This window comes from Lampetra planeri, chromosome 60 (assembly GCF_965212315.1).
Source record: "Lampetra planeri chromosome 60, kcLamPlan1.2.h2, whole genome shotgun sequence".
Taxonomy (NCBI): domain Eukaryota; kingdom Metazoa; phylum Chordata; class Hyperoartia; order Petromyzontiformes; family Petromyzontidae; genus Lampetra; species Lampetra planeri.
In genome coordinates, this window is record NC_136166.1 from 3,607,835 (window position 1) to 3,624,355 (window position 16,521).

At 47.1% G+C, this 16,521-nt stretch overlaps 1 protein-coding gene across 1 annotated transcript in view; it reads left to right on the forward strand.

The window, feature by feature from the left end:
• Window positions 1–16,521, forward strand: part of LOC144736257 (polycystin-1-like protein 2) — a 139,983-nt gene that overhangs the window by 49,305 nt on the left and 74,157 nt on the right. Inside the window, exons 9-13 of the mRNA XM_078618879.1 lie at window positions 7,380–7,960; window positions 9,872–10,429; window positions 11,241–11,398; window positions 11,523–11,693; window positions 13,501–13,778. Of these exons, the coding sequence (XP_078475005.1) occupies window positions 7,380–7,960; window positions 9,872–10,429; window positions 11,241–11,398; window positions 11,523–11,693; window positions 13,501–13,778 (1,746 nt within the window). The remainder of the gene's footprint in view (window positions 1–7,379; window positions 7,961–9,871; window positions 10,430–11,240; window positions 11,399–11,522; window positions 11,694–13,500; window positions 13,779–16,521) is intronic.

Below are 16,521 nucleotides of genomic sequence, written 5' to 3' on the forward strand. Positions count from 1 at the left end.
GGAGTGGAGCGCGTCGTCGCCTATGGCAGCAGGGTGCTGTCGCCCGCGGAGCAACGTTACTGCGTGACGCGCCGCGAATTGCTTGCTATCGTTTTTTTCATAAAACAGTACAGGCCATACGTGTATGGCAGGCATTTCACAGTACGCTCCGACCACGCGGCGCTACAATACGCCTTGCGTTCACTGTCATTTACCGCAAGGGGATTCAACACGGGAACGCCGACGGGTTGTCGCGACTGCCGAACAATGGGCGCTGTGCTTGTTTTTTGGGTGTGGGGCGTTGTAGGCAGCCTGACGGGGTACCGCCCTCATCCCTTGCGGCCGCGGCCGGGGATGGGGTCGGGGACCACGGGGCTCCCTCCACGCAAGTTCCGCAGGACGCATTGCTGGGCCTCGGGTTGGACGACTGGGGACGTCTTCAGATGGAAGACGTCTCCCTCCTCAAATTGAGACGCCGCGCTAGGGATGCTGAGGGTCACAGGGGGCAGGGGGGACCCGTATCATATGTCATCCGGGAAGGCGTCCTCATGCATTGGGATGGGGGGTCCCAATCCCACACATTGGTGGTGCCCACCTCCCTGCGGGGGCGACTTGTGTGGGAAACCCACAGTCGCCTCTTGCACTTGGGTGTTCAGAAAACACTAGCTAAAATCCAATTGGAATTTTTCTGGCCGGGCATGGCAAACGATGTGGCTGACCTTGTGCAAGGTTGCACAGAATGTGCACGGCGGAAACCACCTGCTAGGCCGTCCTGCCCGCCGCTCCAATCCATTAAAGTTTCCCGGGTCAATGAGATCGTCGCATTGGATATTTTGGGTCCGTTTCCCGCTACTCCTCGGGGTAATAAGTACCTTTTGGTTGGGGTCGAATATTTTACCCGATGGGCCATGGCCTGGCCACTCCCCAACCAGTCTGCAGCAGCCATTACGGAGGCCTTTTTCCAGGGCTACGTCCTGGACAAGGGTGCTCCCGAACGCCTGCTGACCGACCAAGGGAAAAATTTCTCTTCCACCCTGTTGCGGGATGTGTGCAACCTGCTAGGGACACACAAAATTCGCACCTCGCCATATTACCCCCAGACTGACGGTATGGTCGAGCGATTACATAGGACACTTACCTCCATGCTAAGCCACCAGGTGTCTGAGTCACAGACTGATTGGGATCTCCACATACCTGGTGTCTTGGCCGCCTATAGAATGGCGCCCCATGCTGCCACGGGGTACTCGCCATTCTATCTTATGTATGGTAGGGAGGTTTGCCCCCCAATCGACGTACAATTGCACATTAAACAGCCCGCACCTAAGGCTAAGATTGCCGACCACATCCGTGCTAATGTGCGTCGTCTCGTAGATGCCCGGGAGGCTGCTCAAAATAACTCAGAAGCCCGTCAGCTTGCCAACGAGCGGTTGCGGAATCTCCGCACATCCCGCCACGTTTGGGTAGAAGGGGACCGCGCCTGGCTCCACTGCCCGCAGGTACCATTGGCTACTTCCTCAAAACTGCTTAAGCCTTGGAGAGGGCCGGTTGTTATTATTCGCGTTCTCCGCCCGCAGTGTGTCAGGATCCAGCATGGCAAGCGACGTTGGTTCGTGCACCCGTCACGTCTAAAACCTTACATTCAACCCTACACACCTCCTTCACATCTCCGGGGCCGAGAGCGCGACATGTCTGACGAGTCGCGCCGCGATGATGCTGCTTCTAACTCTCGGGCAGGTCCCGCTGCCCCGCCCTCAGATGCCTTGGGAATGAAATCTGCCACGGCCGACCCAGCGGGAACAAGCTTGCCCGCGGGATCAGCGACCCAGGACACAAGCGCAACAGCGGGTCGTCGGTCCCCTCCCGCCTCCGTCGCGACCGATGGACCTGCCACTCGGACTCGCTCAAAACTCAAACGATTTTCATGACCCCCGCCCACGAACTCTCGTCCCAACGCGACGCCACTCACCTTTCCATCATGTATAGTGGGCGATTGGGGCGTGCGTTAATCCTGCATATATGTGTTTATACAGTGTTGTTCTGCATCGGTGACCACAGGAGGGGGAGAGGCGCTTTCTTCTCATTTTTTTTTCTTGATTTGTCACACACTCATTCTGATGGTTAACAAATAATTTCTTGTACAATTGTATTTTTTTTTGACAGCCGGGTCGGCTGGAGGCTACGTAGAGGGGGGTAATGTAGTGACATAAGAAGGGAGGGGCTGCTGGGGGCTCTGGGTTCCCAGGTGGGTCCAGACGCTTAAGCCTCTGGGCGCCAGGCGTTGAGTTCCCAGGGGGTCCAGACGCTTAATCCCCTTGGCGCCGCCAAAGGGGGGGGCTGTGTGTGCTCTGTGGGATATCTGGGGGCGCACATGGCCCCACCCCTCGTTGTACCAGGCATAAAAGGAGAGCTCCCTGGACGATCGGGGCCCAGTTGTAACTCAAGACCCAAGACTCACGACCAGCCATCTGAAGACCCTGGGATGCTGTGAGAGCCAGCGCTGGGACTCTGGAACTCCCGACTCTACGACCTATCGAGGGCGAGTTCCGGAGCGTAGCCAGAGTAGAGTATCTAGGCTGTGTAGCTAGGCTGTGTACCTAGGCTGTAACAGAGTATCAGGACTGTTGGACTGTTGGAGTGTTGTATTGTAATAAAGAAGTTACCTCTACAAGTGTCTCCGGAACCTGTTACATTTGTAGCACAATTTTTGTTCCTAGGTAGTAAGTGTTATTTCATAATTGCTTATGACTAAAACGTATAGAAAATGGCTTTTATTCCCCACAAACTTTGTTTTTGTGACTAGGACATTGATATTTCGAAATTAACTAATTTTCAATGAGGAAACGGGCGAATTTGTGACGTTTTGTTCACATAAAGTCAGAAAAAACAACATATGAATCCAATGTATCATCTATTTATACTAAAATAATACAAAAATGACTACAAAAGATTTAGAAGTGAGTAGTTTTTCGTGATTTACGATTATACTGTAAATCACTTTCACGAAAAGCCCCCAAATGTAGTCTCCCCTCATGTTCTCGTTATACTGTCCTTGGTAGCTGCGTTCAAAGTCCAGTATATCCTGGTGGAAGTGCTCGCCTTGCTCCTCCGAGTGCTCCCATGTTCTCTTTGAATTTATCAAGATGAGCATCAAGCATATGGACTTTGAGGGACATCCTCCAGCCCATTGTGACGTAGTTCTTCACCCAAGTCTCAACCAGCTCCACATAGTTGTCGACCTTGTGGTTACCCACAAAGCCACGAACCACTGCGACAAAACTGTTCCAAGCTACTTTCTCCTTACTAGTGAGCTTCTTTGGGAATTAATTGCACTCCAGGATCTTCTTTATCTGTGGTCCGAAGAAGGCATCGGCTTTGACCTTTGCCTCAGACAGCTTAGGGAAGAAGTCTTGAAGGTACTTGAAGGCTGCTGACTCCTTATCTACAGCTCTGAAAAATTGTTACATGAGGCCCAATTTGATGTGCAGTAGTGGCATCAGCACTTTCCGGGGGTCCACCAGTGGCTTCCACTTGACGTTGTTCCTCCCCAAAGAGAAACTCGGTCCGCTGTGGCAGAGTCCCACTTGTGGTAGTGCGCCTTGGTGTCCCTGCTGTCCCAAAGGCAAAGATAGCAGGAAACTTGGTAAAACCGCTTTGGAAACCCATCAGGAATGACACCATTTTGAAGTATCCGATGACCCCCAGCCGTACTCATCATACTTCAAGGCGTCCAGCAAGGTCTTGATGCTGTTGCAATCCTCTTTGAGGTGCACCAAGTGAGCCAAGGGAAAGACGGGTACTTCTTACCATTATAGAGGAGCACGACTTTGAGGCTCCTGGATGAGCTGTCAATGAAGAGGCACCACTCATTCTGGTTACAGGCGATTCCGATTGCCTCGACCAGACTGGTCACATTGTGGGAGAAGCAGAGCCCATCTTGACGGGTAAAGAAGCTGCAAAAAGGTTGCTGACAGTTCCTCTGATCTGCGACTTGCACACTTTCATCCAACAAGTTCCACTGCTTGAGCCTGGACGTCAAAAGCTCAGCATTGGACTTGGTGAGACCAAGATCTCTGATCAAGTCGTTGAGGTCTTTTTGGTTGGGGTAGTATGGGTTTCTCTCCTCAGCACCCCCTCTAAAATTGTAATCTAGATTTACAACGTCTTTCTCGCTCTCTGACTTTCTGCTCTCTTCTAAAAACAGCTGCTCTCTCTCCGGAGGAGTGAGTACGGGGAGCTCAAGGCAGTGTGCCACAGGGGCGATGGATGAAGGAAGGTCCGAATACGTGATAGCAGGTGCATTCTTGCCAGTCCGACGTTTGGAATGGTACAGCATGCAGAAGTAGCAGTTGCTTGAGTGGTCAGTGGGTTCCCACCAAATTATTGGGATAGCGAACTTCATCGCTCGCTTTTCCCCTCTATACCATCCTACAAAAATACATTTATATCTAGATTTGAAGCTTTCGTGACTGCAAGGATTCATATTCTTAGGTTTTTTCGGTAAAGTCACGGAGGTAAAACATCAAAATTAATAAAAAAATAAAATAAAACAAAAATCACGACGTTTCGGAGGCAACACAAGTCTCTGTCATCAGGTGGGACCGTCACAGCCGGATTAGCTGCATCAAGTGAGGCGATGATTCAAGATGTAATCCCTTAAAAAGCAAGTTGAGGGGGAGGAGAGGGGGGGGGCTCATCAGAATGTGGTAGCCAATGAATGGAACGCATCGGGAGGGGGAGGGGGGGGCGGGGCCAAAAGAATGCACGTCGGCGTGGACGCGGTTCACGCCGACGTGCAAGATGTAATCCCTTTTTAAGGGATTACATCTTGAATCATCGCCTCACTTGATGCAGCTAATCCGGCTGTGACGGTCCCACCTGATGACAGAGACTTGTGTTGCCTCCGAAACGTCGTGATTTTTGTTTTATTTTATTTTTTATTAATTTTGATGTTTTACCTACGTGACTTTACCGAAAAAACCTAAGAATACATTTATATCACCCATGACTAATTTTTAAATCGTTAAAAAAAAATTTTCGCTTAAAATTCCGAGCAACAATTGTCCATTTAACTCTTAGGTTTTTTCGGTAAAGTCACGTAGGTAAAAATTACAATTAATAATAAAAATTAATAATATAAATAAAATAATAAATCACGACGTTTCGGAGGCAACACAAGTCTCCGTCATCAGGTGGGACCGTCACAGCTAAATTTACTGTATCAAGTGAGTAAAAATCCAAGAGACAAGCTCTTAAATCCAAGTTAGGAAGGGGGGCTTATCTGAATGTGGTTGCCAGGGAATGGAACGGTGGGGGGGGGGGGCTAAAAGGGAAACAATTGGTGCACCTCAATCTGAGGTTGCGGCCGATGTTGGCTGCCAAATCCCACTGGGACGGTGGGGGGGGCTAGAAGGGAACAATTAGTGCACCTCAGCCCGGGGTTACGGCCGGTGTTAGCTGACAAATCCAAAATACAAAACAGCAGTACTGTTTAACGCTGGGGATGTCAACACTCGGCAAAGTAGAATAGTACCTGTCAAATAAGACGGTACAAATATGGGTAGTTAAATCTATTTTACATGGTTAATAACATCTTTCCAGTGATTACTCAGTTTGTACCCATCATCACGGTTGAAGTTATGTCTGTGTTTGTATATCTGGATGGCTTCGTGTACAAACCTTTGATGGTAGCCAGAAGGTTTGCAGAGCATCTTGGTCTCGGAAAAGACAATATCATGAGAGCCCACAGCGTTGTAGCAATGATCGGCAACGGCGGAAGACTCAATTTTGCCGTGTTTCAGATCTGACTTGTGCTCGCGGACACGATCAGAGACATGACGTTTCGTTTCCCCAATGTAACAATCACCACAGATGCAACTCAGTTTATAGACTCCAGGGTATTGCAAGTCAGGAATGACATCTTTTACAGATGGGATTGGATCCCGGATTTTATGTACTGTACTGAATCGGACTTGGATCTTATGTTTGTTTAGAATTTTTGAGATTTTTTTGATATTTTTGGAAAATGCAAAGGATGCATTTTCATTGGCTGCATTACAATGTGTGGAAGTTGCCTGGCCTGTCACTCCACAGTTATGTCCTCTCTATGTTTGCAAAACGTACACGCCTTTTATTAACACCTGTCCCTGCATGGAGAAGCTCGTTTATCTTGAATATATCTTCTGTTTTGGTGATAAACGAGTATGGCACTGACTATAGATGATATGGGCTTATGTGATACAGGAGGACTTGGAGCTGAGCTAACTTGACGACCGGTATCCACTGTGTGGGGGAGACTCGTGAAGGATGATACTGTAAAGTTAGAGGTTGTCACCCTCCAACAACAACTGAAGGAAGAGAATAATTGCTCACAACAACAAACACAGGAGGTTGGCACAGTGGAGAGCACAGATGTTGCATCTGTCTGTGCCATCTCATTTAACCCATGATGCCTGGGTCAGCCCCATTAACTACTGTTGGTCAACATTTGACACTTCACATGGCCTAAAATTACACCTAGCCTTACACAAAGGCTTTTGGTGACATCACTGCCACTTCGTGGCGAATTGCAGCCATTGTTGTGTGTGTGTCAAACACTCTGGAAACTGCACAATGTTTCTGGATTTTGCAAAGCATGTAGAATGAATAAATGCAGACATTTCTGCCAGCTCACACTAATTCAATGCTTTTGAGGATAAAACGCGTATTTTAGAACTTTCGTGACTGCAGGAATTATTATTTGTTTCTTTCGGTTAAGTCACGTCTAAAGATAAAATAATAAATTAAATTAAATAATAGAATACGACGTTTCGATTGCAACACAAGCAATTCTAACTTAGCAATCTTTGAAATACGTAATCAACCAGGCTATGCGTTAATTGTGTGTTGACCGACCCTCTGTGTTGTATTACATTACATTTCGATATTTTACTAGGTTATTTAATTTTAGTGTGTCCTTCTCCTGATTTTCAGGCTTGCTTGCCGTGCCATCGCATTCGCAGCACCACGTCTGTTGACCACTCATTGATATGCTAATTTTTTCTCTAACCCTCCTCCCTCTCTCTGCCTCTGCCCCCCCCCCTCTGTCTATTTAAGGCCACCACACAGAGACGATCACCCCTCTCTGTTACCTGTGTTGCTCTCGCTATGTATCTTGGTGATATCTGTCTGCTAATATGTCTGTCTATAGTTTTCTGGTTAGATTTTATGTCGCTATTTCATTATACCTGATGATGATTGCTTGTGTTGCAATCGAAACGTCGTATTCTATTATTTAATTTAATTTATTATTTTATCTTTAGACGTGACTTAACCGAAAGAAACAAATAATAAATGATAAAACGCGTGTTGCAAAGCATTACAACCCCATGCAAATGCACGATTGTTTTCCCTCTTTAAAATAGGATTTGTCTCTGCTGAACAATGACCCAGTTTTGAAAACGCGAGTGCTGTTCTGGATTAGCTTCCTGTGCCAAAGAGTCCGCCTGGATTTTATAAAGTGGAAAAACAACATATCTGTTCGTTTTGAGATCATGGGATGGTTCTACAAGGCTAACCCCACGCAACCTGACTACCATGTCACATCTGTCAACGCGAACTTATTATTTGTGGGAAACAACATTTTAAACGAGCTGGTCTGCTATCGCTGGACCTTGGGAGATGGAAACCAGACGATCGTTGGTTCCTCGCTGTGTAGCAGTCTGTGTAAGTGCCCGTTGATACCACGCTTGAAACAAGCCACCTTCGAGTTCCCGTACACCTATTCGACATTTGGGATCATGAAGGTCACTATTGAGGAGATCACGAACTGGTCACATGACAACTACAGCCTGGAAGTGAGCGTGAATCCGTTGGGCTGTAAGGTGGTGTCGGTGGTGCTTGATGACAACTCGACTACTCCCGAGATGGCTCGAGTGCTTGGACAGAGTGAGGTGTTCACGCTGACTGCCGTCATCATCACGGAGTGTGTAATAACCAGCTTAAAGTAAGTGGCACCTACATCTGAGAAAAGCACTAATTTCAAATATTGTAAGATAAAATATCACGTTTGAAAAAGGGATCGAGCCGAGTCAACACCTGATTGAACAGTGGTGCAATTCGGTTACATGTGTAGTGGGTATAAAACTTGCAGAGACGTCTCTCTTCTGAAAGCAGCACGCTTATAACGAATCAATAACACAAAGGGGTACGTCCCCTTCCACCCGATACTTAGGGAGATATTCCTCCAGCTAGCCTGCCTAACACTGGCTATGCTCTAGCCTCTTCACTTGTTAAGCTTTTGGCCCGACCCTAGCCAGGGGTCGGGTTCCGCCCTTTGGGCTCTTCGCTTCGGGCCTTCAAGGTGGCAGCTCCAGGGTGGCTCTTGAATCTTCAGGTGAACGACGATTGCCGGACCCGTTCAGGGGACCGCCTTTTATACTGTATTCTGACTCACTCCACCCCTGGCCACTCCTCCCTTCTGAAACCGTCTGTAAGGGCCTGAAGAGTGACGTTATGCCCCAGCCCTCTTCCTGGGGGTCTGGGAGTTTGTACCTGTAGTCCCGAGCTGACTTAGCCCAACGGTCTAACTCATTACTGTGATTTGGATTTCTTGTAGTAGGACTACAAGTCACGGTCGGACGAGAGAAGCTATAAAGGGGCTAGAGTACTTGGTGTACTTAGGAAGTAATGTCCTTAATGCAGGCAGCTGTGTGATCAAGACCAAGAGACTCATTGCTTTAGCAGGGCAGGTACTTTATGAGCTAGGTAAACCAATTTAGAAGATAAGTTAGTTTAGTCTGAGTGTAAAGAAATGTTGAGTCCAGAGTGTGGTCTGTTACTTTGTAGACCACAGAGCGAATGCTAACAAAGCAGCTCGAATATAATTTGCTGGAATTTTGAGGCCAGGTGTCTGTGACGGATGCTAGGAATTGCATGGCAAGACAGGAGAAGCAGTCCAAAAGCCTGAAAGAGAACGTACGTGAATGTTCAGATGAGAAAAAAACGGTTGCACTGGGTGGGACGGGCGTGGGAGTTGTCTACACGAGTCTGGTGACCAAGGGGAGGCGATAAGAGCAGATGGTGGGAAACTTTCAGGGCGCAGATCTTGGGAGTCACCGAATGTTTCATGTTCAGCAGCTGGTGGAGGGTAGAGAGTGTTGGCAGCAAGGTGTGGCATCAGCGGATTTGGCCATGGTGACGTGTCCACAAACGGCCTCTTTATGAATAATGGATTCAGTCTCTAAATGTCTACAAGAGCCAAGTTAAATGAAACGGCAATGCCTGGAAATATGTCAACGTGGCTAATTCAAAATAAAAATACATAATTGGGTCAATGTCTGTTGTGCATTTATTGCATTGTGGAAGGATCCAGCTGCAATATCGATAAACACTTTCGGAAACACTGTGCAGAGGGACACGTGATTGTCATAGTTTTCAACAACTGATTGGCCTCGGAAAGTTTAATTTAATTTTAATATTGTTTGTACCAGGCACACAGGAAGCGGCCATATGCAGGCCACGATAAGACCATGGGGCATGGATGATAGCCCTGCTCAGGAGGGAGCGCCACAGTTTGCAGGGTTCAGAATGCTATGGCGGTCTTTATGCCTCCAGATTTTCGGAAACCCTTAGGCCTATTCACTTTTTTCTAGGGTAACTTTATGCTAAAGTTTTGTTCATATTGTATCATCTTCACGGGAGTTATAATACTTTCCACAGCAGAAATACGGATGGACACAGCTAAGGCATGTTCTAAACCTGAGATGGAATGCAGTAAAAGGAAACGCAAAGTGTTACCCTGTTGAAGTTGTATTTACCTTAGCTTGTTTTTCAGATTCAACATCTTTAAGAGGTTGATTATTTTTCTGGTTTGCATTGATTACAAAATCAAATTAGCATTCTGCTTTTGTTTTAGGAACATTTTTTTTTGGAACATCAAGAACGCTGTGACCAATCAGTCGTACAGCTCCCCAGTAAACATCGGTGGATACTACCAATTTGCACCGGGCTACTTTAAGCCAGGCCTCTACTCCATCTCAGTAACTGGGACTTTGGACCTAGAATTCATCGTCAACCAGACGGCCACCATCTATGTCCGCTCCATCCCAACTCCACTCAAATTGACCATCGTGGGCGGCACGACACGCACGCTCGGCTACCAGAGCAATGCCGTGTTTGACGCGGCCACCGAGAGCTCCGACCCAGACGACCCCTCGGCTGGAAGCGCGGGGATCTCCTTCAACTGGACTTGCCAGGTGACCGCAGCTGCTCCTGCTGTTGCTGCCGCTTGTGATGGAGGTGTTGCGGGCAGCGCAGCAACTGCTGCCGGTGGGGTTTTCACCGTGGCCCGGCAGCTGCTGACGGTGGGCAGCAACGTCACGGTGACAGCGACGGCAAAGAAGGGAGACCGCACAGCGAATTACACGCAGATCGGCACCGTGGCCAGCGGCACTGTATTACTCATTACCATCAGGTTTGTTATTGATGCACTCCTACTTCTTTTCCATTCGCACATCTGAGTTGAGTCAGTGCGGGGCCCTCATAGTAATGGCGGTTACCATCAGGTTTCTTAACGATGCACTTGTACTCCTTTTTAAATCCTTTATATTAAGTTCACTTGCTTGTTTGCTTGCACGCTTACGACCGTGCAAAACTTTCAGTCGTTTTTTAACCCACTTCCCGTGATCCAATCGAGCTGAGATTTTGCACACAGACTCGTTGTGCGTGACAATTTATTTTCGTGAAACAAAATTTTCCACTTTTTAGGAAAAACATTTTTTCATATTTAATTTAAAATACCAATGTGATAAAAATGAAACTCTTTCTCAAGAAAAACAGAAATGAATAATAAAATAAAACCGATGCCACGTATATAAAGGATTTATAGTGAAAAACTTTGTTTTTACGGGTTAATTTTTTCCATTCGCACATCCAAGCTGAGTCAATGTGGAGCCCTCGTCGTAATGGGAGTGTCCCCGAGCCAAGCCAAATCCAATCTGTGAAAATCTGACCTCACAAGACATCTGGATTTTACTTAGGGCCAAGCAGAGCCAGGAGCAGGGTTAAATCAATTTCATCTGAGGTGGCAACTCAACTCGTTGTGTGTGACTTCAGCTCCCTGCCATACAACAGAAGAAGAAGCTGCAAGTTGTGGAAATCAGACCATGTTTATGATTGTTACAATTCAGTAGAATTACCAATAGCCAAAATAAAGAATGTTATTGAAGCGTCAGGGGGGGAATCGTTCCAACCTACCTTCTTATCTCTGTGTGTGTGTTTGATAGGTGTATCAGCAACTGCGATGAGTTTCTCAGCAGCCAGGACGATTGGGCACTAAAGGTCGAGTGTCTCGACTGTGCCAGTCTGGATGGCGTGTCTCTCGCTTGGTCCATGTTTAAAGATGGAGTGTTGGTGCCATCATTCAGTAGCCTCACCAAGTCCGGTAGCAAGCGGGACACCACATTTACTTCTCCGGCATCCACAGTTTGGCTGATAACTCACTTATAATATATGCCCAGTGCTCTTCTTAACTTTCCTGCTCTATATGTCCCACTGTTGTTCTGCAGGCATCACATCGGATGGGCTGGTGGTGATGAATGGGGTTCTGCAGCCCGGTTCGGCCTACATTGTGGTGGTTAAAGCCTCAGATCCAAATAATTCCCCGAGTGAGGCACGTTTGACAGGCAGAGCCAAATTACCTCCGTATAATGGCACGTGTGCATCTAATAACAACACGGGTGAGATGTTACAACGCTTTGTGGCTACCATATCGACAACCCGGTGAAATACCAATTCATCTTAGAGAAGACAGTTCTGCAGATAGACTTATGGAATTGTACGTGATAGAAAGGTGCCAGTGAAACTGAAAGGGAATCTGGTATGTATTGTTTCTAAGCACAGAGCCTATATGTTCAGTATGGCATGTGGCCAACGACAAACAGCACGATTGAATGTATCATAGATCAAAGTTAACGCGATCCTTGAATCAAGGAGAACTTGGGAAAAGAGACGACAATAACAGGGATTTCCAAAGGTTACCAGTGTGAAGGGAGGAGCAGGAATAGCAATGCTGTGACCTGAAGTGTGGTGGTTGAACACAAGGTGGAAAAGACAAAACATTAAAGTCAGGTAAACTGAGTCCTCTACATGGGTGGACTAATCAATGAGCGAAGTTCATAGGAACAGTAACCATGGTAGTAATGATAGAAGAGCGATAAGGAGATGAGCGAGTGACTGGAGTGAATCAGTAAGTGTTTGGATCATCAATGAAGCCGACCGCATTACGTTGAATTATGTCGAGTGCAGTCAGGGTGACAAGCATATTCCAACTTCAGCTGCACATGTAGAGCAGTGATACAAGATACAGTCAGTCATATTATATGGTGCACAGACGTGGCCACTACAGAAGAAATACGAGTGTTTTGAAAAGACAAATATGACAATCCTCAGGTGGGTTTTGTAAATATTGCTAAGGAAAAGGAGGAGTAATGCATAGGTTAGCCTAAGTGGGATTTATTTACATTCTTGAGAAGATATTATACCATCGGTGCAGAGCAGAGGGAGCCTGAGGGTGAGAGGATGCGGTGGAAGCAAAAGGCGACATTGGATGTGAGTGGAAGAGAGGCACAACATAGAAGCTCATGGAGAGAGAAAATCCGAGAAGTGAAAATTATTTGACATACACTTGCTTGTTTATGTTGGTCGAGTATTCGCGATTTCTCCAGCAAATAGTTTTTTTGCATTATTATATATTTGCTTTATTGCTGTACTTGATTTTATTTTTTTGCATTTTGGTGGCCCCGGTCACTCTTGCAAATGAGACTCATCCTGGTCTCGTGGCTTCTGACTTGGTTACACGAAATGAATTTGACTTGACCTGAGGTAATAATGGCATCTTCTGACTTAGAAGAAGATGGACGGTACCACCACGGAGGGGACAGAGGTGGAAATATACTTGTGAGGGTAAAGGGGGGATAGCAAACATCCCTGTCGCGGGGATGTAATCTTGTGGTCGTGATGCGTTCAATGAAGCCACCATCCCCCCGGCTACAGCTCGCCTCCACACAAAATGCGGACAATGTTCCTGTCCGCCCCCCCGCCTCATGCTGGAGAGTTAGACATCTCCCTGACCGGTAATATGGTAGTGCTACCTTTGATATTATTTGCTCAAGTCGAACTCTTCCCAAATGTCATCAGAACTAGGTAGCTAAGCCGACAGGGTTGACACCATTCATCGCCTTCCCTTCCTAAGCTTTTAATTCTGGTTTTGTGTCACATATTTTGGGTAACCCATTAATCCAAGTGGTCGGTTTCCTTTTTGGCCCCTCGTGGCAACACAATGTTAACTGCAATGTTATATATCATCTTTGATCCAATGACCTCTTGTAACAGACAGATGGATGGACGGATAGACGGTAATAGCTTTTGCATTTATATTTTCACCCTTCGTTAGAAAGCGTTAAAATAGAGATGTACAAAATATATTGAATGCTTTGCTTTATACATATATAGTATATAGGAATAATTAACATTCTCTTGCGGCAGGCATTTCTGGCGTGACGTGGTTCCAGTTTGAGTGCAATTACTGGCTGGACGATGAAGGGAGGGGGATTAGGAACGAGTCTGTGGACAAAGGAATTGTCTTCACGTACATCTACTCAGCTCTCGTGGGAGACCTCATTTACACGCTAAAGACCACCAAGCTGGCGGTCCCACCACCATTCCTCTTGCCAGCCGGGGACCCCACCAACGGAGACCTTCTGAAGATGACCGTGTCCATCTGCAACGACTGGGAGTGCACGCCGTTCTCCTTCGATTTGCACGTAAGGATGAGAACTCTCGACGCCACTCAATTTTACAAACTTTTGGTCTCGCTTTAAAGCTATCAAACTTCATGGTTTTGTCAGGGACAGTCCCAGGTTCAGAGAGGCTATTCATATGTCCTGACAACACATCAGCGAAAATCGGGTTTTGGTTCCCAATGACCCATTTTCTCCGCTCATGCTCAACTCTTGATATTGAATAGTGGCCTGGGCTGCCTGAACAGTGGGCGGGGTTGCCTGAGCAGTGGGCAGTGCCAATGCGAAGTAGGCGGGGCCGATGTCAGCGAGGAGGTCAATCTCTGTTTGGACGGTGCTCGTGATTGAGTGAGTGGACGGGACTATAAAAGTGTCCTCGTTGAATCTTCCAGAAACTTGCTATTTGTATATATTACATCCAAATTGTACTGTATTGTGGCAATCCATGGACAATTTTTATTGTATCGTTTTGTACTTTGCCGTACCACACAAATATTACTTTGAAACATGGAAGCAGCATAAGCCTGCCATAAGTATTTTAATAATTGTGACTTTGAAACAGGTGTAATGAGCGACTTCCAAGACACGTCGTGTAGAGAGGGATTCTTATTTATTCTCACACAGGGCACAACACAGGCCGATACATATCTACATCTCCGCTCACTGGGTACAACACTGGGTAATATATATATATACGTGTCTACTTTAGCTACGCACAGCCGACCTCTCTACATAGTCCCATCGCCTACATCCAACCACACAGCTGATTGACTAGTGTGATGATGACGGCGATGGGAGCCGTGAAGAGGATCTTCCATGCGGCCGGACGACGGAGAGAGATGACGGCGAACAGCGACACAGCCAGGACCCGGGACCCCGCAACAACCCTGAACCTGCGGTTCCTTCCCCCTTATATACCTATCGTCGTGGCCAGGCCCCGCCTCTGGCCACGCCCCCTTCCAGAACCTTCGAGCAGGTTCCCGGAGCTTCCCAGCTGCTAGCCCCACCTTTTACCTTTAACCCAGATATGCCCCCCTGCAAATTAGTTGTAACATAACCTTGCCCATACTCGTGATTACCCTTCCAGGCCGACAGGTGGCACCCTGTCATTGCATATGCAGATAACATAAGGCTTCCATAAGTCTTTAATGATTGCGACTTTAAAATCTCCAACACTCAGTTTCAAGTTGAGTTTGTCTAACCAGGTGAGAACTCAAGAGACCAGGATGAGTTTCATTTGCAGGAGTGACCTGGAGCATTGGTCTGCCGGTTGGAGGTGATTATTGTTATGTATAGTCCCAATTGAGATATTTTATTATGCACTTACTGTGAGATACGCAATCAATATGTAATGCGAGCGTAAATGGGCAGGTCGGATGTGACGATCCGAGAGGGAGGAGTCAGGGTCACGTGGGAGAGGGAGGAGTCAGGGTCACGTGGGCGAGGGGTTATAGGAAGGAGACCGGAAGACATCTGGGGGAGTCGAGGGAGTGAAGAGGGGAGACCACGTTGGGTGGCCGCCGTGCCTCAGCCTGGTGGCTGAGGGGCTCATCGGACGGCGCCAGCCAGCGGGGTGAGGAGAGAGCAGAGTGCGCGAGGCGCACAGGGCGTGCGAGGTTGCACGGAGCAGCAGAGTAGCTGCAGAGCTAGCGGAGGCTAGCACAGGGCGTGTGAGGTTGCACGGAGCAGCCAAGTAGCTGCAGAACTGGCAGAGGCTAACAGAGGGTGCGAGGTTGCACAGGCAGCAGAGTAGCTGCAGGGCTAGTGGAGCAGCAGAGTAGCTGCATAGAGGAGCAGCAGTGGGGCTGCGTAGGGAGCAGCAGGGTAGCTGCAGAGTGTGCGGGGCGCAAGGAGAGACGACGCTGGGCCGAGGAGGAGGCCAGCGGGGTGAGCGGAAGACGAACACAAATGAAGGACCGACGGAGATCAACATCGTGTGACGGAGTCCTTTATTACAAATAATTAAATAGGCTATTAAAATAATTAAGTCACATTCGCATCATGCTATAAATTACTCTGAACATCATTCTGTGCGGCACTAAATTGGTACATTGCTATTAATGTACGACTCTCAATATAGATGTCGTTATAACGTAAATATTTGAGTTTAAATGAGCAACGATAATCACGATATATTATTCAAAATGGACAAAAAGATTATCGTTGATATTACATCATTCCATATGTGATGGTATAACAAATATGATTGTTAATCGTTCAGAGCTTAAACCATTGAGCGTTGGAAAGCGTACAACGTTCTTGAAATACACAACCTCCAGCGCTACCCACCTGGAGCTACGCGTCGCGTAGCGTGACTTCTTGAGACGCCTGCCTCCCTCGGTCATCTTCATCTGATTTTGTGTCTCTTTCATTCCGTGCTTGTCTCTTTAATTCCGTTTGTGTCTATTTCATTCCGTGTGCATTTCTATTTCATTCCGTCTGTGTATCCATTGAATTACATGTGTCTGTATTTCATTCCGTGTTTGTCTCTCTCACTTACTCTGTTTTGTCTCCCGTGTTTTCTTCCATCTCTGTTTGTATCTTGATTTTGCTTCACTCCTTGTTGGTGTACGTTATTGTGTTTTTTATCGGAGAGCATCAACATACCTGGACAGTGAGCATAGTGGCAGCACACAGGACTAATTATTTTATTTTGGTATTACTATTGATCGAATAACGATTAACTGGGTGGGGGGTTCTATAAACTACTGATAATTTACGTGTAATTTGGCCAGGGGCGGCTTCTTCATTAGGGCGATTGGGCGAC